Here is a 22,575-nt window from a genome sequence, read left to right as displayed (position 1 = left end):
ATGGCCAAAATGGTTCTAGTTCATGATGGCTCTCCAGGTGGCCTCTCAGCCATGCATTCACTTACAGAAACCTCAAAACCTAACTGTCACTGAAGGGGGCAGGGTCAACCACCCCAACACAGCATCTGAGAGCCTGGCTTTTGGATAGACAAAGGACTTCTAGAGAAATTCTGCTCAAACGAGGTCCAAACTGTCTTCCTCAGTACCAGTTCTTCATATTACACATGGAGATACTGAGTCACAAATGGGTTAAATGAGTTGTACTAGGTGATAAAGCAAGGCCTGTTCAGCTAAGCCATTGAGTATGTGCTTAAGTCCATCCCTTTTCTGCAAAGCATAGATTTACACCCTACTGAATGACAAATAAATATATGTTTAAATTCTTTGCTGAGTAGGAACGGATTTAAGTAAGTTCTTAGTTGCTTTACTGCATCGGTTCACAGATCTCTCAGATCTGAAAATAGAACCCGGATCTCCTTATTCCCATCCTTCTACTTTAACAATTGATTAGATTGATTTACCTGTTGTGAGCTTTTGCATTTGCCTGATCACTGTAGCTTCAAGTCCCCTTCTGTACGTCATCTTAAAGTTTTATCTTGTCTGATTTAACTTTGTAGCCATTAGAGATTTATATGCTTCTCATTACCTGTTCTCCAGAAGCTCTCTAGCTAAGCCGTCCTTAACTATGCCAGCAGCCACAAAATCACTGCTAGGTGCTATTGGAAGATGAAGCTAGCATGTGTGATGACAGTGTCAGACAAATCTTGAAAAAGCTTTTCTTCCAGTTTGTTCCTTTTTTTTGTTTGTTTTTTTGTTTTTTTTTTTGGCATCATAGTTTTAATCTACATGCAGTACCAGTTGGAAAAATAATCCCAGTTAAAAAACAGTACACTAAGTTCAGAATGAGTTTTCCTTTATCTGCCAAAATTCAGTGTTGTAACTGTGTTTGTCCCAGGACATTAGAGAATATCTGCTATAAGATAGTCAGAACCCATACAGCTATGTCTGCCATGCTAGGAGCTGGCCTCTTCCCATTCCTAATTTGTGCTTTCCATTTGCTTTTTCTTCATGGACTTTTAACTTCCTACATTTTTAACGAGAGCACAGTATAAGATGTTTCACACACAAAAAGCAGCATCTATGTGATTGCAAATTATTCACTCTTTCTTTTCCGAAGCCTCAGATCTTTCTCCAAGTTGGAAAGGTGGAGGAAAGAAAAAGGATAGAACTACTGTTCCATTAGTATTTGTGTAAATGACATAACAGGAAACTTAATATGCAAAGAAATATACAAATAATAAATAATTACGTTTTTCATGTGTCAAACAAGAATTATTGTTCATATGGGAACCACAGGTTTTTTAACTATGACTAGATATGGTTTTGATACATAACTATCTGAATTTTAGCCAATCATATAATAAATTGAAAAACTACAATAATACATTTCTAATCTGCTGCTAAATTTGTTTTGTTTTGTTTGAGTGATAACTGAATTCCATGAATCTGATTTCAGGAATTTCTCATTACTCTTGACCTTTAATACATATTTAGTGTCTGCATATTGGTTTAAATTTGTGACGTAATTGTCGTAAAATATTCAGGCAATAATTAGTTATTAGTATTTACGTACAAATATATAAATACCTATAGAGAGATACTCTAAGGATCACACATATATATAATCATATAGCTTTATTCTTTCTGCATCCGAAAGCTACTTATTTCTATTTCTGAAGGGAAAATATTTTGTAAGGATTGTTTTTAGGAGAGTCTCACTGGTAGTTCGTAGAATGACAATTAATAGTAAGGAGTCATGTCTTGGCTGAGCATTAAATATGTGTTTTTATGCTGTAAACACTATGCTTCTACAGAATGCTCACATTTTTAATTGAGCTAGTTTGATGGTGGCTGAGACTAGGACTTTCTAATAGATGTATTCATTCTGTATCGATACCAGTTTTAACCTTAGAATATGTTTCTGTTAATGAAATATTTGAGTATAATTATTTGATTGTGAAGGATTTTAAATCAAATGATATAAGATAATGTAACATATTTGAATGATGCTTCTATCAGGTGTTTTTCTTTTCTGAGTTAGAACATAACTGTTTCATAGAAAATGCATGTGTATGTATTAAATAGCCAGAATCTAAACTTCTCTTGAAACTTGAGAATTGGTAATAACAGAAGTAGATTGGGTTTTTTCTTTAAACTTACAGTGTAGATTTTATTTACAACTGAATATTTAACAGTGTATTGGGTGAGGCCTACAGGCTTGAAATAGCACTTCTATGACTTTAAGCATCCCATCTTTGACACCTTGTATCCTGTTCCCTTTTCTTTGCTATTTTTTAACTTACTGCAACAGATGAGGGGTTCTTAAACCATCTGTTAACCTTTTTTTCCCATTTTTTTTTAAACATGTAGAGTCGCTCAAGGCAAGAAGACCCAGAGCAAGCTAGGCTGAAACAAAAAGCAAAGGAGGTAAGCAGAGCTAGAGATCATTACACTAGACATTTCAAGGCTTGAACATATTAATTTTTTATGCCTTGCTACTTGTATATCGTTAATAAAAATCTGACTAAAACTTTTAAGATGTATTTGTTGCTTTGCCTTTGATCTTAATGTTTGCAAACTAATACATTAATACATATGAAGCCTAAGGAGATTTTATAAGAGAATATTTCCATACATTACATTTTCATTTCCATTTTAGGTAGCTGTAGCTTTTGTTGGGTTGTTGATGATGACAGCGGCATTAGAGTTTGGTGGAAAATGTATGCTTTTGTCTTTCTGTAAAATGTCACTTCCTGGAAATGTGTTACTTTAGTTACTAGTTTTTGTTTTTGTAACAATTAATGTTTTTAAACTTGATGTTTTATTCAGTCATCATTCTTAGTTCCTGTAGTCTAAAAATCATCAAATTAACTGCATTTGAAGTTTTGATATTATAGTTGAAGGTCCAATTCTGTGAGGTGCTGAGCATGCTTTATTCACACTGAATTAAGGAGCCTGCCTCTTGCTTACTTAAAAGGATCAAGTCATAACTTTATTTAGAAAGATATAAAATATCTACGTTATATGCAATTGTTATTTTAAAAAAACAATAGCAGCAGGATACCCAGAAAACCCGATCCCTGTTAGCTGAAGTTAAATTCCATTAATTGAATTAATGACATCCATTGGGAGATAATATATACAGAGATATTTGTTTGACAAATATTTTACCTATTTCCCTGTTTTATATTTACTCTGTGTGGTCAGTGTTTTATAATTCTCATAGCTATACAGATTTCATGTATATACAGTGAGAAGCAAAAAAGCTGCTCTTTTTTGAAGTACATAAATGAAATATATATAAATTTCTTCCATGACGTGAATTACTGTGAATAGATGTGAAATATGTAATGAAGAAGAAATGTCAAAAAGAGTTCATTTAAACTTTTTGCCATGGGTAGCTGCTTTTCTTGACTAAGGATTTTGAAAATATTTTGAAAATTTTACTAATCAACTGCTTTCCTGGAAAAGCCCTGGAATTGTCATACCAGCTACCGACAAAGATACTAAGGCACAGATACAAAAAGAAAGTCAGTTTTGAAAATATATAAAAATAATTGAAGTTAATGAAATGTAGCAAAACTGGCTGTTAAGATTACCACAAAAGCTATTCTACTGTTGAAAGCGAGAATGAGGCACTGTTCAGACATTTGTAGTTTATACTGCCTGCAAAGCTAAGCTAGTTTGTAGATTTAATTATTTTTTATTATTTTGTTGTTGTAAGTAAACTATCCTAGAAATATTTGCCATTCGTTGGCAGTATGGTGCCATAGTCTCTCATTGAGTGCTCTTCTTATTAGCTACTTGGTAGGCAGGGGAAGGAAAAATGATGGTCTCTTTTAGTAAAAATGCATGTTTTAGCAAGTAATCAGACTAAAATAAGATGAATTCTTTTTTGCTGTGCTGAAAGACTTACTGTCTAGTAGATTTGGTTGCTTTTGCTCTGAGCAACTGCAATGAGCATCTCTTCTTCTTACTGTGAGAAATTCAAAGTAATTTTGATATACATTGCATTTCTTGATCCACTAGGGGGAGTGATGCTGTACAGACTTGTGAATAGAAGAAAATGTGTAAAAATAATAATCTTGCTTAATTATTGAGTTAGCAAGTATTTTGGTGGTAATCTATTTAGTAATGCTGAGATCAAACTGCTGTGTGACTATAAAGTAGTAATTGTTCCTGAATATGGTAACTTGTTGGAATGAACAAATGTAGAATGAATACCGGGTTTTCTGTTTCAAAATGCTGCACCCTGTTCTTTTGTACAATAGCCCTGCCCTGTTTCCCACCCTTCTAATGAAAGTGCATAATTTGCTGGCTCCCTGCCTCTGTCTGAAGTTGAATTTCATTCTACATATTTAAAACCATATGACTATAAGATAAGACTCATTTTTCAGTAATTGTTTTTTTCCTTCAGTTTACTGAGCGTCTTTTCACCTACAAATATTTAAATATATTTAACATATATTTTGCAATGAATGTCCCCGAAATGGGTGGAGAGTACAAAAGGTAAGTAGGAGTGACGTGTTTTAGTTGAGCTTTTTTTTACATATAGTTTAGTTGGATCAGTTACTGAATGAATACTGACACTGTCAGTTGCATTGGTACTACTGAGACAAAATGACTGACTTTGTAATACAGAAGATGATATACTAGCCAGATGGTAGTTGGGGCATTATATTATCTGAAGTTAAAGACCTTGAATTAACTTTTCAAAAAAAATCTCAGTTTTATAACTTCTCTGCTACTTTTAAATGTGCAGATAATCTATATTCAAGAGGAGATTTGGGTCTCTCTCCAGATTTTGTGAACTGATGAAGGTGATATTAAAGGGAACTTTATGAAGATTAGCTGAATTGAAATCAATATAAATGACTTGAATGTTGGATTTTGAAGACACTTGTTGCACATTTGCCCTTCTGGCTGGTGGTTAGACACTATTATTTAGTCAGGTATGCTGAGAACCCCCAAGTCTCCTATTTTATGCACAGCACTTTGGAGCTTAGTCTTATTTTCTGGATAGTATTGGCGTTTGTGAAGCATCATTGATGTTTTATGCTTGTAAGTCATAAATTTGCTCTTCTTTTGATAAAGATTTGAGAATTTTACCATTATCTGGAAGGCTTTACAGGCTCTATAAATCTATAATGTTTCAGGGCTGTTGATATACCTGTATTTGAAGGGTGACACCAGCATATTCATTTTATTACCCACCCAAACATTTTTACATTATCTCTTCATCCTCATTTGTAAGGTGATCAGGACTGTGCTTTGGATCCATCTCAGGTAAACTCAGAGTCAAAGTGGGTGGAGACTTTAGAAGCAAAGAGAAGTCCAAGGTGTGGGCACTAGAAATAAAGACAGTGATGTGCAGAGAATGGGACCAATGGGGGAAATGAGAGGGAAGTATGTAAGGGGAGAAAGGTGACATCTGAAAGGATTGGCTTAGCAATGGTTTATGGGGAAGACAAATCTAAAGGATGAAATACCTAGTTTTAGAGTTTAGAAGAAAGATATCAAAATATAGGAAAAATTATAATAGTAAGAGATAAAGGAAAGAAAAAATAAATAAAGCAACGGGTACTCTTTTATGCTCAGGACCTCTGGACAGTCACATCTTCTTTGAACCAAATTAGCCCAAACCAGTTTTAAATTTCGTTAAAAAAACTTATTAAACATCATAACTAACCTCATTGTACATAGTCCTACCATAAACTCTGTCTATGACAATGGGGGCTTTCTCTATACATAGACTTGCACTGTTTTAGTCATACTGATGCAAACTCCTGTGTGGTCACTCTTATTTTTGTTTGTGTCATCTATTAAGGTTTAGTTTAAGCCTGTTCCAAATTGATTTAAACTAAATCAAAATAAGTGTTCAAGCAGGGGTTTACACTTGTTTAATTTTTAATTAACATTCATGCCTTCATTAAACTGGTGCAACTCTCCTTGTTGACAAGGACAAGACAGTGACCACTAAGTGTATTTTAATGTTAAAACTATTTAACAAAGTGATGCAACATTATCTTTAAGCTAGTTTATTACAAGAAAAATGCTCCTCTTCACTTGTATTCTGAGCTACATGAGTATTTAAACCTAGGCTACGTTCTGGAATAAGAAAGATCCAGTGTGATTGTCAGTTGAACCTGTGCAAGGAATAGCAATATTTGTGGACAACATTTACTTTTTATTACATTGTTAAACCTTTCAAAATCAAATTTTAAAAAATATGATGGCAATTGTTCAGTCAGTTGAAAGAATGGAAAGTCAACTACAAATATGTATTAGAGAAATGAGTTCTCTAACGTTCATAAAAAGGGTTCATTAAATAGGACATAAAACAGACTATATAAGTGGTAGCAAGATTAGAGAAAGATTAGGAATAATTGAATCAACACTTAGTAATTAATAATATAAATGGTTTCAAAGAAAGACAGAGGAGGTGAGATCCTGAGCATCCTTTCTGTTATGGATAACTTGCTATATATTTGGTGTCCATTAACTGAAATTCTTATTTAGGCTGAAAGTGAAGTAGCTGAATTTGTTCATCCCAATACATTAACTAAGTTAAAATATTTGTATCATCTCTAATGAAGGACATTACATAGTAATAAAAACTTAAAGTAGACACTATGAACACAGGATAGTAGGGCATGCATCCAGGGCCCAGATCAGTTTAAATAACCCCTATGTAGAATTTGGTCTCAGATGCACTGTACACCATGGGTGTGAAATCTTGGCCCCATGGAAGTCAGTGGCAAAACTCCCATTGATTTCAGTGGGGACAGAATTTCACTTTGAGTGCACTCCAGGGATATTATCTTTATCTGTGCCAACAGCCCACCTTTTTAATATTTGCACAGTAGTAACAACACATCTGAAACGAGAAAGCTCTTCCAGGGCGTTAACTGAGGATGGGGCAATGGAAATTGAACTACATGGGCCATTTGCCCTGCACCCCCAGGATCAGTGCTGATCCCTCAGTTTGCCCCATAACTTAAGCACACCCTTTCCCATAACTCTCGCCATATGGGTGCTCTGGGTTTATAGTTCACCTTTTGAAGGGCTTATGACAAGCACACACAGATAGACTTTGCACAGCAGTTTAAAATAAATTACTCTTTACTTAACATAAGGATACACAGACCTAGAGAGTTGAAAGAATGGAAAGTCAACTGCAAAACACAATTTCCTTGCCTCAGTTTCTTCACCACTCGGTCATTCTTTGTGCATAGGCTAGAGTCCTCTAGAGAATCCAGGATCTTTCCTCTCCGCAGCAAGGAATCCTGTGGCACCTTATAGACTAACAGACATTTTGGAGCATGAGCTTTCGTGGGTGAATACCCACTTCCTCAGATGCATGTGGTGGAAATTTCCAGGGGCAGGTATATATATGCAGGCAAGCTAGAGATAATGAGGTAGTTCAATCAGGGAGGATGAGGCCCTGTTCTAGCAGTTGAGGTGTGAAAACCAAAGGAGGAGAAACTGGTTCTGTAATTGGCAAGCCATTCACAGTCCTTGTTTAATCCTGAGCTGATGGTGTCAAATTTGCAGATGAACTGAAGCTCAGCAGTTTCTCTTTGAAGTCTGGTCCGGAAGTTTTTTTGCTGCAGGATGGCCAACTTAAGGTCTGCTATAGTGTGGCCAGGGAGGTTGAAGTGTTCTCCTACAGGTTTTTGTATATTGCCATTCCTAATATCTGATTTGTGTCCATTTAGCCTTTTCCGTAGAGACTGTCCAGTTTGGCCGATGTACATAGCAGAGGGGCATTGCTGGCATATGATGGCGTATATTACATTGGTGGACCTAAAAAAGTTAGGTAGACTGTTGGAGCACTGACATGGAAATATTAAACCATTCTTGTTCCTATACTAAAAAGAAAAGTTGCTTCTGAGCTAAATATTGTAATTCTGATTCAGCTCAGGATATTTAACTATTGAGGGATAAAAACAATTCTGCAATATATAATTTCTTAACATTGTGTTGATAATACCTCAATAATTCTGTAGTAGTGGTATTTGCTTGTAAATAGATTCAGATTTACTGCAATTAACCTATATTCAGGTTTTGCTGAAAACCAAAAGCATAAGGAGTTTGGTAAGAAACAATATTCTTTCTTAAAGGACTTCTATAACAAATTATTTTCTGTCCAGGAATTGAGCTCCTGAATAGAAAATAAGTTTAAATTAAATCTCCATTTAGCTCCCTAAATCATCTGAGAGTTAGAAGATTTAAAGAAAGAAGGAGAATCTTAGGAATTTGATCTTGGAATAGTGATTGATTTAATGCTCTATTTGACCAATACACGTGCATCTAAACTGGAAGAGTCTGTAAATGTTTTTCTGTACCAGTTCTGTCAGTACTGAAGCTGTTGTATAGATGGGGTGCAGGCATTTTTATTACCAGGTGAACAATGTTAACAACACGGTGGTAAAAAACAACAACAACAACAAAAGAACAAAAAACAAACAAATAAAAACAAAAAAACACCAAACCAGACAAAAACTTTCTGTATATATTATAGCTTCCATTGTTTGTCACCTGGTGGTGCTACCTAGTGCAGAAAAATACTGATAAACTTTTCCAGTGTGGACAAGGACTATAGAAAACACCACAGGTCTGAATTTGGCCTATTAATTTTTCTGTTATGTTGGGCAGTTGCCAGTTGAACTGATTTTTAGTCATTCCTCCTGTTTATCAAAATGATAGAAAAAAGTTGTATTAAGACAAAGGTATATATCAGACAGCCAAGATTTGGGGTAAGTGGCTTTCCTACAGTTAAAGTTCTCGTGACTTCCATTTGTGCAAACTTACTACTCAGAAAGAAATGATTCTGGCTATGTCAAACAAGATACTCTCATGAAAATACTGCTGCATTATCAAGCATACTAATTGGAACTATTTTTACAATATTTTTGTTCTTTTGAAGGAGGACAACATCAGACATGCAGTATGGTACCAAATCCATTACTTTGATTGTCAGTTTTGGGGGGCAAGGCAATATATCATTATGTGTGCATACATAGTCTAGCATAATGAAGATCTGATCCTCAACTGGAACCTCTAGGTGCTGCTGAAATACAAATACTAATATCTTTAACAAATAAATATTCTCCATAGATATTTTTTAAACTAAAGATCTGGAGAATTATCACATTCTGCTAAATTTCCAAGGCTAAAATACAGTCTAGACCCCGATCCTACAAACATTTATGTTTGTGTGTGACTTTAGGCAAGAGTGTCTCTTACTGAATTCCACAGAGCTGTTCACACACATACATGTTTGTGATATCAGGGACCAGACACTTCATAGCATCTTTTGCAAGGGCAATGTTGTAAAATAAAAGAACTGCTTGGTTGGAAGGTAAAGCATGACATTGTAGTTCCTCTTCAGGAATGCGAGATTGGACAATAGAAGGCAAAATGCCAAGGATCAGAATGAAGGTCTTAATCTCTTTCTTCGTGAAGCAGGAAAGACGGATTTAGACAAGAAGTGGATTAATTGGGGGCAAGCATAAAGAGAGAGTTTTTTTGCCTTCCCTGTACCCCAAAGTTGTCCCAAGCTGAGGATTGCCCCTTTCAGTCCAGAAAAAATCTAAACTACATCCAGTCTTCTCCCCAGAGAAAACAATGGAGGTGATCCATAGTTGGAGGTGAGTTTTTGTCTTCCTAAGAATCATCCAGTGTTGATCACTGCAACAGACAGGATACTGGTCTTGATGAGCTTAATGGTATGATCTGGTATATCAAACCCTATATTATACCCATGTGTTGTGCACATAGATCTTTGTGCAGAGTGAAACAATTTATTCTATCTCATAAATGCTCGGTTTTTGTGAGACAATGATAGTAGTTCTATTGTAGTTTATGTTTTAGATGTTAATTTTACTTCTAATTATCTGTATTGGTACAAACCAGTGTTTGATCTTTCTTAGTGAACAAACTGTATGTTTTGGGATTTGGTATCCCTTTAGAATAGAGATCTTAAAAAAAGTTTCTCTTGTTTACATACGTGGATTTAAACTATAATATAGAAACCATAAATGCTTCACATTTTAATTAACACCATCACTGGCCTCAAATGCCATTGTTAACTAAATGTGATGAGAATATCATGTTGTGTCAATTGGTGCTGACACTTAGAATGTCTTGTTTTGGTGGTATCAGTCTCGCATGGTTTTCCAACTCAGGAAATATTACGTTTACAAAAGATTGAGACAGCAATGTCAGTTAAGACAGATATTTCCAGTCAGTAAATACTAATTATGTTTTTTTTTAAATCTGTATGGTTGAAGAATTAAAAATGTTTACACAGAAAGTCACATCAAATTTGATTATCCATATTTTTGCTATGAATACATTTATTTATAAATCAATAGTTTATTTCAATTACCAGGATAATAGCTGGAACAATATAAGTGAAAATTAGTATCCTTATGTATACATGTTTTGCCCTAGTCAGTTTTCCTGTTATTTAAACTTTAAGGATTAATTCTTAAGATTAATGCAAAGTTTTAAAATTACAGTCTCAAAAAGCATTATTAGCAATTAAACTTGATTTTTTTACTGTGCATATTTGAAGGACAGACCCTTATTGTTCATTTGTTTGTGTTGTGATTTTTCCCTCGTTACAAAACTGTAGCTAGACCAGTACCTAAAAAAATGTAGACACAATCCCAGGTATTTGAGCACTCAGTCCTGTGATGTATATTTAATATCAACATTTTATTGTGCTTATAGCAGTGTTATCCAGTGGATGGAGAACAGGAGGCCTGGGCTCTATTCCCCTACCCCGCCCCCCCGGACTAATTAGATTCTATCAGTGATTATCATATGGTGTCAGGCTTCTTAGATATATACATGCTATTTAAAGCTCCAAAATACAAAGACAATAGCCATATTAATAAATCATTTTGAGTTCCTTGTAATAATTGATAGGCTTCCAAAGGAGATTGTCAAATCCCCATGATTGGAGGTTTTTAAGAACAGGTTGGACAAGTGCCTGTCAGGGATGGTATAAGTTTAAGCACAGGGAGATGAACTTGACTTCTCGAGGTCCCTTCCAGCCCTACATTTCTATGATATTGGCAATTATGTTTATCCAAGAACGGTCATAGGTGATAGGTGTCCCTGTGGAAAACTGGAAACTCTTAAGCTAAGTAGAAATGTTGTATATAAAATACAAAATTCAGTTACTGCAAACATAGTTTTGTAAGGAATAATTTTTTAAAAGTCTAATATAATCATTCATTTTAATTTAGTATGTGGTCACATGTACCGTACTTTAAATAGTTGCACAAACATTCATGTCTAATAAAAATATGATGAACTGAAGTATTTTACTGTCCAATGATCGATACAGCAAAAGCTAAAAGAATCTAAATACCATACATTATATGTCTGATAAATTATGCTTACATTTCTTTTGATAATCATTTGTATACCACCAAAATACAAAGGAATTATTATATTGTTTTGTAGTGGTAGCCCATCTAGTTAGTGTCCTGTTCCTGATAGTATTCAATACCAAAACACACAGACACACATACACACATACACGCAAACACACCTGTAATTGATAATTATGGAATAACCTGCCCACAAGAAAAATTTCTTTCTTACTCTCATCAGTTAGTTTCTTACTCTCATCAGTTAGCTTGTGCTTTATAGGCAATTATGAAGTCTCCACCACAGCAGGTGTACAACCTAAGGCTGTGATCCTCCAACTCTTCCTGTACAGGTGAATAGGCATGAAATCAGTAGGGCTCCACAAAGGCACAAGGGGCCACTCATATTGAGTACTGTGGCTCTGATACAGCAAATGCATGTGCAGGGGCTCAGCATTATGTATGTGAGAAGTGGGTCAGGAAAACAATGTTAAATAAAAGGAAACGTGTACCTTTTAGGGGGAGCACAGTTCTCTGCAGAAAGTGGAATGTTAACAGGTTATTTGCAGACTAGATATAAATTACGTATGTTCCCATGGTAGATTAGTTTTGAAAAACTTTGCAGAAAAAGTGACTTTTAATACTGAATAATTATGGAACACAAAAGGAGAAGAGTATGTCTTAAAGTTATTAAACTTCCATTCTGCATAAAAGTTTCCATGTTTGTCTCTTAGTTGGGAAGATTGAAGTTTTGAGTAATATATCTTTGAAAAAATAGTTTTTCACTTCTGGACAATTATTATCACTTTTTGTCTACTCACAATTCAAAAACTGATTTATTGTAGCCACTTATCTTCAATTAAAACTAGCGCATAGGACTTTTTACCAAGCTAGAGTGTAAAGTTTTTAAGCAGAGCTGTTCTCAAGGTGTCCCCAAGAACAGTGGCTGTTACAAACTCTGCTTTATCAAATCTTTCATTAAAAAAAAGAGAGAGACATTCCTCTAGACATTTCATTGTGAAAATATCTTTCACATTGCACACAGATTGATGGGGGGCTCAATCCTGCAAACTCTTACTCATGCAAATAGTCCCATTAAAGTCAACAGGGCTACTCAAATTTGAGTTAGTAAATTTGGGCCCTAGGCTTGTGTGTGTTTATCGCTATAATTTTTTGTGTGTTAAAAAAGCATCCCATTCCAATATGTGACTTCCCCGGTTGAAGGAGGAACATATGATAGCACAGTCTGCACGCCCCCTCTTCCCCCCCTAGACCCCAGCACTAAGCCTCAGCAGCATCACAAGAAATAACTAGCAGTACTCCCCTCAGCTTTAGAGCTCACCAGTTATTTCTCCCCACACGTGCTTGGAGAGGAGTGTGTGGGTGGAGAGGGAGGAATGTTGGTTGCAGATACTTTTGAGCACTAGGGCTGACCCCCTTTCTAATTGCTGGTAATAGAACTCGCAAGGCCCCACCCCCATTGCAGACTCCTTGTCTCTCCTCCCGCCCACTCCCCATTGCTTGTGGGATCATCTCAAGGAGCCTGCCTGCAGCTAGGAGACGGCCCCGACTGAGCAGGGCCTGGTGCGGGTTAATGTCCAGCACCTCCCCCCGCTCCACAGTAACTGGACTTTTGGTTTGGGCACCATTTAGGGTTGCCAGATCCCTGAAAACTGGGCACCTGGCAACCCTAAATGACACCCGGACATGGAAGCAAAAAAACGGACTGTTTGGGTAAAAATCAGACGAGTGGTAACCCTATTGGGTACTCAGGTGAATGGGGTCAGAGAAGAGCTGAGGAAATGGCATTCTCCCACCTCCATGCTCCTTGATCTGCAAAACTAAGTTTTTGAGTTGCATCTTCCTAGCAGCAGCAGGCTCCTCTGAAAGTTCCCTCAGAGGCATTTGGGAGTGCATGCTACTCTGCTTCCTCTGTTCCAGAGGCTTAATCTGCACTACCACTCCCTGCAGGGAACATGCTGAGGTTGAATTTTCAGCCTGCTGCTTGGGAAAGACAGGCAGTGGCACGTCACCGCACTGCACTTCCTCCCCACAGTAGAGACTGACAGATGAACTTACTTGATGCCATGGGGAGATAAAATAAATAAAAAGATTCCCATTTGGCTCAAGACAAAAATATGGAAAATCATAAACCTTTATTTTCCACAGACACCATGGCAGACTTTCTTCCCTACTGATCTTGCAAGGTGTGTGTGTGTTAGACTTTAGAATGTGATAGCATGTGTCCTGAGATGGGAAGGGAGCAGTTGTCAGCAGCAGCAGCTTATTGCTAGAACCCAGGACAGGTAGCTGCAAGAGGGGCATGATTTTCAGCTATTTTGGTCTGGGAGTCAGGCCCCTACCCTACTGTGTATAAACTTATATTTTCAAGATGTGCTTCAGCCTCTAGATCAAATCACCTGTTTCCCGTCTGTTCTATACACATTGGCCGAAGGCCTTGTCTACACCACAAAGTTGCAGCACTGGTGAGGGAGTTATAGCGCTGCAACTTAGGAGATGTACACATCTGCAGGGCATCACCAGCGCTGCAACTCTCTGTTTGCAGCGCTGGCCGTACACCCGTTGAAACTCGGGTGTAGAGGATCCAGCGCTGGTGATCCAGCGCTGGTCATCAGGTGTAAACACTCACCAGCGTTTTTCTTGACCTCCGTGGAATAAACGGGTATCCCAGCATACCAGAGGAAGCCTCTCTGGTAATCAAGCAGGTCTCCTTCCCCGCGATTTTCAGGGGCGTTCGGGGAACGCGAGAGCAAACCGCGGGGAAGCAGGTCTCCTTCCTCGCCGTTTGCTCTCGCGTTCCCCTAACCCCCGTGCAAGCAGATCTCCTTCCCCGCAGTTTGCAGGGGGGTTCGGGGAACGCGACAGCACACCGCGGGGAAGGAGATCTGCTTGCACGGGGGTTCAAAAAACACCGGAGCAAACCGCTGGGAAGGAGACCTGCTTGCAGGGGGGTTCGGGGAACACTGGAGCAAACCGCTGGGAAGGAGACCTGCTTGCACGGGGGTTCGGGGAACACCGGAGCAAACCGCTGGGAAGGAGACCTGCTTGCACGGGGGTTCGGGGAATGCGAGAACAAACCGCGGGGAAGGAGACCTGCATGGGGGGGGTGTGTTTGGACCGCAGGGAAGGAGACCTGCTTCCCCGCGGTTTGCTCTCGCGTTCCCCTAACCCCCCTTGAAGCCGCCCAACAGCGCTGCAGTGTGGCCACATCTAACACCACTTGCAGCGCTGGTTGCTGTAAGTGTGACCACTCTGTAGCGCTGGCCCTATACAGCTGTACTAATACAGCTGTAACAACCAGCGCTGCAAAATTGTAGATCTAGACATACCCTCAGACTCAAGAGTAAACCCATGTGAGGGCTTTAATTCTGCCGCTGAGCTAGCATGTTTGTAAGCCCCGTTTGGCAGCCTCTTTGTGCTTCAGGCAGCATACAGCAACCAGCTTTCATCTGCCCCCAATCCCTTTAGGCTTTCAAAGTCACATGGATTAACCTGAGAGGGCTGAGACACCTTAGTAAATCTTCTGTTCCTCTGCCCCTCAGTCTGGGTACAGCACATTTCAGGGGCAGCAGGCAGCTGGCCTACAGTAATCAGCTGCACACCTCCTGCTGACACATTTTCAGTCTCTTTAGTTCAGGGCCCAGATAGAAAAGTCTATCCCCAGTCCACCCTGATACTCCTGATACATAGTGGAAACCCCCTTTACCTAATAATAGACTGGAAGCACAGGTGTCTATTCTAACATTCTACAAATAATGGCCATTATTTGGCAGTTTATATACTTAGTAGAGCAGACTGAAGTTTTCTGTGGCAAATGGTATAGTCATCTCCAACCAGCAGGTGAAAGATGAACAAGGATACAGGGGCAGAGTAAAGCTTGGTGTTTGAATATTTATATCAGTCATTGAGACTTTTTTTACAATCTGTTAGTGGTTCAAAGGGCAATTTAATTTCAACCTTCATTCTGTCAGAACAGGTGTAGGGTGTTTTTTTTGTTTGAGATTATAACATAACTTGTGCATCTCAAAGTGATTTCTGAAACATTAATGAATTAATCTTCACAGCACTTCGGTAGAATGTTCTCTTATTTAACAGATGAGTAAATAAGGTACAGAGAAGTTATGCGATTTGATATACAGTATGTCTGTCTCTGTCTCTGTAACTGTATACAGTAGACTTCCCGTGTGGCAACAGGAAACCCTGCATAACAGAATTTGGCCCTTTAATAATTACTTGGGGGGGGGGTATATATTCCTGTACACATTGGTAAAAGTTAGTTTTGTTATCATTAGTTTTGGCACAGATATTTTTAGTAAAAGTCATGGCCAGGATGTGGGCAATAAACAATAAATCGTGGAAGCCAGAGACCCACCGCCCAGGGCTGAAGTCACGGAGGTCATGTAAAATCACGGAATCCGTGACTGACTCATAGCCTTAATTATCATCAATATTAGTCAGTTTAACCCAATAAAATATTAACTACTATTGGTTAGATTACAGGTTGTAATTAGGGTAAGAGTTGAAGTATCGTTTTCTGTGATTTGTAAAACACTAGACTTTTATATCTGTATTTAGATGCATGCATAGCTTTCTAATCATACTTAAAATACAAATCAGGCAGTTGATCATTAATGTGTCTGGGGAAGACTAAGGGTGTATTGCTTTCATTTGCTGTTTTTAGTTTAGTCTTTGTATTACAAATATTTTGTGTTCTCCATTAAACACTCTACTGATAGGCACATCATCTTAATTGAATAATGAGAGACTGCTCAGCGTGTTGTTGATAAAAATGTGCTTGTTTTCCCTCTAGTAATATTATTTTTTGAAAGTAAATAAATTGCATTATTACCATTTCTAATGTAAACAGCGTGGTCAGTTTTCCCTTAAGTGTATGTTCACCAGACGTGGATTTGAATATCTGTGAAATTTAGATGTATGACAGAAAGTCACTCATTTTCTTTGGATTATTAGGCAGTTAAATAACAGTAAGTAATCATAGGATTTCTTGTTCCTATTTAGTCTTGAAAGAATATTGTTGAAGCTTGTGGTTAGCTTCCATGTTTTGACTGTGGGGAAGTCAGAATGATGTGAGATATAGAAGGGAAAAACTGGAACAAGGTGCTATATGTTTGTTCTGTTTCTTAACTGACAATGAGCTTCTGTTGACTCAGCTGTTGCTAATTCTTTAAAATATCTCTCAATATAATGTGGGAGAGAAGAGAAGCAACCGAAAAGCATTACAAAATTTTGTGTATAAATGCAACTATAGTTAATGACTGTATGGTCTTATATACAGTGTTGTTGTAGCCATGTCAGTTCCAGGATATTAGAGAGACAAGGTGGGTGAGGTTAAACATTTTATTGGACCAACTTCTGTTGGTGAGAGGGAGAAACTTTTGACAAGCTCTGTGTAAGCTTGAAAGCTTGTCTCTATTACTAACAGAAGTTGGTCCAATAAATATTATCTCACTTACCCTGTATGGGTTTACACAGTTAGGAATAAGTGGAAAAATCTAAACAAAACTCTTAAATCTTCTTGCAATTCATATTGTGACTCCTCCATCCCATTCCTTACTACCCTGCACATTTAGTTTCACAAGTAAGTGTAATTACCGGTATGTACATAACAAAAACATTTTGTGCCTTTAAACTAGAAACACAACATGTAGATTTCTGAAGAGCCTTCTTAATCTTTATTTCTGACATGCTATCAGTATTATTACCTTTAAAGGGGTATTTCGCCCTATGTGGCCAAAGGTTGTATTCACCTGTCAGACCACATGAAAATCTATTAACTACCCGAAAGATAAGATTAAGAAATATCCGTCCTGCAAGAAGTGCTCATAATCTCTGGCAAATATGTCAGAGATGTCAAGTAGGCTTTAGGGAGGTGTCAAAGATACAAAATGGGAAATTAAACTGAGCATAAAAAATCAAGTGTTAATTGTATTCAGGAAGACAGTACAGATAGAAAATGTTCGCTTGTTAAGAAATATGTATGAAATGAATGTGAGAGTGATGGGACCAGTACAGATTTTATGGGAAACTATGTAATTTCAGATTTTTATTTATTCTCTAACTTGAAACGTGTAATTTTTGGTGGTAATTTTACAAATCTGGTTTAAAAGATGTTGTTTGGAAGCATAATTGATACAGAAGAGGTTTTTTGTTTTCTGAGAACCCACTTCGTTGTTTAAAATAGTGGTGTACCACAGGACTTGCAAACAACATTGGTATTTTAACACATTTCTGCATGTATTTTTAAATAGTATATTACTGCTATCCCAGTAGGAGGATGTGTCTTCTGGAAACCTTTTTTCTGGAGGAGAAGGTAATGTAGACATTTTCTGCCATCCCACCAGTTAGTGCTTTCATTCGTCATTTTATGTTGGATGCTGGTTTTTAGGGCTATGGTTAAATTGTCAGACTATATGGTAACTTTTGTTGTAAGAAGGCCTGAAGTTCTGAGTCAGCACACTTTTGTGACATTGGTGTGCATCTGCCAGTGCTACAGAAGCAAAATAGTCCCACTGCTGTAGTGTAGCAATAGAATCTATGGGGATACCTAATGTGATTTACTAAGAGGTACAGATCAGAAAAGTCACCGAAAGTACGTTACTGTCAAAGGTCACTCACTACTGTTGACTCTTTTGGCACTTGCAAGCTCCCATTGCAAGACAGATGAAACTAAATACTGAAGATTGATCTCTGTATTTTAGTATAGATCTATCATTGATGATTGCCAACTCCTCATACATGAACACCATAAAACTGCTTGTTTGTGGTTTAACAGTGGTTCTTGGAAAAAATAGACACAGGTGAGGGGGTAGAGGCTAGCAAGAGCAGACCGCAGGCTGAAAAGACTTTGTCTCCCCTTTTCCTACAGGCACAGTTCCTCTGGCAAAATCCTGGGTCTCATTTACTGGCCCCTTTAGCCTTTGTCAGCCCTAGACATTGGCCACAAGTTGCAACAAGCTAAACCTCTTACCTCTCCTGGTATTAAAGTACTATTGAGTCTAAATCAAGTGTGTCTCCATGATGCTGTAAGAAAAGTGACAAAGATCACCAAATGTCTGCCAGTTTAGTCCAGCAGGAAAAATTGTTTTCTGATCCCCCAAACAGGCAATCGGTGAGAAAATACAGGCCTTACACTACAGCTAAGGGCAGAACGGGTGACACAGCCACCAGGAACTTTAAATATGTGGTGGAGGAGGGGAGACATCCCAAAGGGGCAGTCCCTTGCCTGCCAGGTATGTACTCTCACGTCTGAGTGCTATGCTACCTCTCCTGCAATCTATTCAAGGTTTGTGCCCCCTCACTCTGCCAACTGGAGGAGAAGGCATTTTTTCCCCACTGTGTAAAATGAGGAATTGTTACTAGATTGCCCTCAGAACTTTTGAATCCTGCAGTCACCTCACCTTTCTTTGTGATCCTCTGACATAAGCAAAGTTAGAATCATGCTGGTTCAGGCTTGGGTGGGAGACTTCTAAGGAACAGGTTAACTACTTTTACCTTGATTGAGCAGACCGAGGTCAACTCTAAACCCTTGGCATTGGGTTAGGGAGTATGAAGAGTGATCCAGAGCCCACTGATGGAAGTCTGTTCACTTCAGAGGACTTTGGATCAGGCCCAGAGAGCTTCTGGAGATGTCATGTTTCACACAAGAAAAGAGAGCAAGGCAGTTTTTGGTTATTGAAGAATCCATGGCACATTTCATGAAAATAGAGGTGTTTGTTTCAGGGTCTGGGCTAAATTCCAGTGACAGTCATTAAAATTGATTAAAATATTCCTATTTACTCCGTCTTAAACTATCGAGTATACTTTTTCACAGCCACTGTGTTCTGTCCTCAGAGGTGGCTGCATTTCAGTATGTCATGTGGTCCCAATTCATATTTTACCTAATATAGAGATGACGTGAGGCTTAATTCATATTTGTAAAGTGCCCTGAGAGAAAGATACTATGTAAGTGCAAAATATGTATTATCCTTTATTTATCTGGTAGTTCTGCTTGTGCTGGGTATAGACGTCATTTCAATTTGTTATGGTATATTGTTTTAATAAATTAGGAAATCTCTCTTGGTCCCAGGTATTATTGGTAATATGCAATTTGCTATCAGTTACATCAAGTCTTAATTTCCCAAATTTTGAGCACATTTTTTTTTAGATGTGCAGGTGATTTTTTAATATTTTTTTAACAAAAAAGGGGGGTCTTAGTCCTGTTCAATTCATTAATAGAGAACTAGGAGGAAAAAAATCTTCCTCAAAGTCTTGATTTGCTGTGGACAACTGGAAATTATTAATGCCAGCCCAGGAGCTGTTCTCCTAAAACTATTCAACTTCTCCCTTAGTGCAACTCAAGACTCTTTTGATTGTTTCTATTTATGGAAATTTCTTTCAGGCTAACATAGGGCAATGCAATACATGCTTTGACAACCTTGAAAGCTGTTGTTATCTCTATTATACAAATTTTTGAAATTATCCTTGTTGCATAATTGATGATGGTAAAATTTCTGTAATTTGCTCCACTATACTACTGAACTTTCAAAAAATAAAAGTACATTTCATAAAAACCCTCAATTAATTTTTAGTGAAGCTGAAGCTGTATAAACACAGACGTTCACCAAGACAGTAACATCTAACCAGTGTGGTAACCATTATCAGGTAAATGCTAGAGATGATAGAATATGAGGTGAAAGATGCAATGACCTGAATGTTTTGCCTAAGAAATTATCTTTTGGCCTGTTTGATTCAGTGGGTTTACTCTCTTGTATTCATTTTCCAGTGTCTGTTTCTATTCTTTAAAACAGTTTGAGTCAAATTCTGCTCTTTCTCACTAATCCAATTCTGGAGTAATTCAAATGATGTCAGTGGAGGTATTTTGGATTTACACCAGTTCAAATAAGAGCAGAATTTGGCTGCTTGGTGATGGATTGTATTGTCTCATAGAAGATATTACATATGGACAGCTGCCTTTTACTGTTATATAATTTTCTTATTTAAGTACAGTGTGTGTTTATATGTATATAAAAATCATCCTTGTGTATAAAAGTTGGTGAAAAATCAACCATTTAGATATTCTTGATGTTAGATAAGATTCTATTTTTAATCTCCTATTTAACACATTTTTTAGAATCCCTTTATTTTGGTTTCATTGTAGTAAGATGCGTAGAGGAATCTAGAGCTTTCTGATCCACCCAACCTCTTGTAAACCTCAATCTGGTGTGTTTTTTTCCAGTTGTTTCACATTTAATTACAACTGCCTTTTGATAATAATGTGCCAGTGTTTGTAATGTATTTTATTAAGCAAAGACCTTTAGTGAATTGGTTATTGACACAATAAGCATTTGTGACAGGTTGTTTGCTGAATACTTTCACTGTGCATATGGCAGATCATAGTTCAGTTGTTAGCAGATTATCAGTTATGCCTTGATGTTAAGAGGATACTCTTCAGTCTGTGTTTAAAGTTGCTAGGTACTGTCCTAAGGATGGTTTTGTTGAATGGGATCTAAGAGAAGTTAGGAGAAGCTCGCAAATAAATGAAAACATACTGAGCACATTTAAATAGTCTATTGGTTATTTTAACATTTCTGTTCAATCACAGTTTCACAAGAAATAACATTATAGATCATGAATTTAAACCTTCATTGTAACATGACTTTGAGTCATACAATTCTATGCTAAAGCAGTTTAAAAATAGTTTTCTAATTTACATCTGTGGTGCTACTGTTACGTAAGAACTAGTATTTACACCCCCGTGTTTTTAAAACTGCAATGGTCCAAGCAGTGAGGTTGTCCAACATTGATATGTTGAGGCAGAAGGATATTAATTCTCCAGTTAGAAGAGGAGGATGGGAAGAGTGTTTATTTTGGAGTTCTGTGAGGGTGGGCTATTTGTGGCGAGGTTAATCCACAGTTTTGTCCATTTGATGAGATACACTGGAGTGTAAGTAGCAGAGATTATTATGCAACTTTGCTATGGAGAAGCATTTACTAATGTTGGTACCGTCCATTGCTGACTGTTGTAGTGATTTTAAGGTCCTTAGAGCATAAACCAGGAAATTAATTTAGAATAAAGAATGGAAAATTAATTAAAATACTACTTGATGTTTTCAGGGTATTTTAGGTGCAGGGGGTATTCATTGGGGCAAGCATAGTGTAGAATTGAAAGATTGAAGGAAGTTTATAGTTGGGAAGAATTCTGTGACATGGGGTACAATTTGGATTGTCCCATCTTGTTTTATCAATGCAGATATCATTGTATAATTTTTATTATTAGGATTATTGATCATCCTTCCATATGCAAAAGACTGAAATTTGTGGGATTGTGTATATATACAGAGAGAGCTTTTTATAATGCATAGAACAATGAGAAGAAAGGTGGAACTAGCACACCCATTTTATGTCTCCCTATGCTGAGGGATTAATTAGGGGCTTTCAAAACTATAAACTTAATGTAACTGCTGCTCTTTAAAATGGAGAAACAAGGAAGAAAACAAATACTGCCCCTTAAGCAGCTGCTTGTTTTGAGTAAGATAGCTAGCTATTTTCGGATTTTGGAGAAGTATTATGGTATGAGTTACAGTTGGAAACCTTGATTTATGTCGTTATTTATATCTGAAAACAATTATAACCATAAAACATGAAAAAAATAGGTTTTACACTGGATCTCTTACTTTTTGTAGTTTATTTACATGAAATATACATTTTTAAAGGCATGTTGCTATGCTTTTTGTTGACCATATCTGTACACCAGGTCTGTCTGCTTGTTTCCATTGGCTTGTCATGTTCACTAATTAGAGAACTGCTGCATGATTCACCTTGTTAATTAGAGGGACTTGCACACAAAGCCCCTTCGGGCAGTGCGAAAGAAGAGCCTAGCACTAGTGCCCTGAGAAAGCTACAGCCTGTGAAGTAATTCTTCTCATCTACCTTCTATTTTTTATTTGAAATGAATAAATCATTGAGATTTTCCTTGTGGAGTGAGAATGCAAGAATTCACATCTTTGTAAGATGTAAATTATATGTGATCAATAGAAAGGCATGACTACCGTATTGTACTTTATAAGACTCCCTAATTTGCTATTTGTCAGTGTATGAAATATATTGT

General features: G+C 37.3%; 1 protein-coding gene across 1 annotated transcript in view; it reads left to right on the top strand.

Annotated features, from left to right (window-relative positions):
• The window catches only part of LOC115660293 (transcription initiation factor TFIID subunit 4-like), a 197,726-nt gene that overhangs the window by 101,918 nt on the left and 73,233 nt on the right, over window positions 1-22,575 (top strand). The window contains exon 13 of the mRNA XM_030581550.1: window positions 2,431-2,487. Within this exon, the coding sequence (XP_030437410.1) occupies window positions 2,431-2,487 (57 nt within the window). The remainder of the gene's footprint in view (window positions 1-2,430; window positions 2,488-22,575) is intronic.

This window comes from Gopherus evgoodei, chromosome 12, assembly GCF_007399415.2.
Source record: "Gopherus evgoodei ecotype Sinaloan lineage chromosome 12, rGopEvg1_v1.p, whole genome shotgun sequence".
Taxonomy (NCBI): Eukaryota; Metazoa; Chordata; order Testudines; family Testudinidae; genus Gopherus; species Gopherus evgoodei.
The sequence above is the reverse complement of the archived record's forward strand: the minus strand, read 5'-3'. Positions and strand labels throughout refer to the sequence as shown.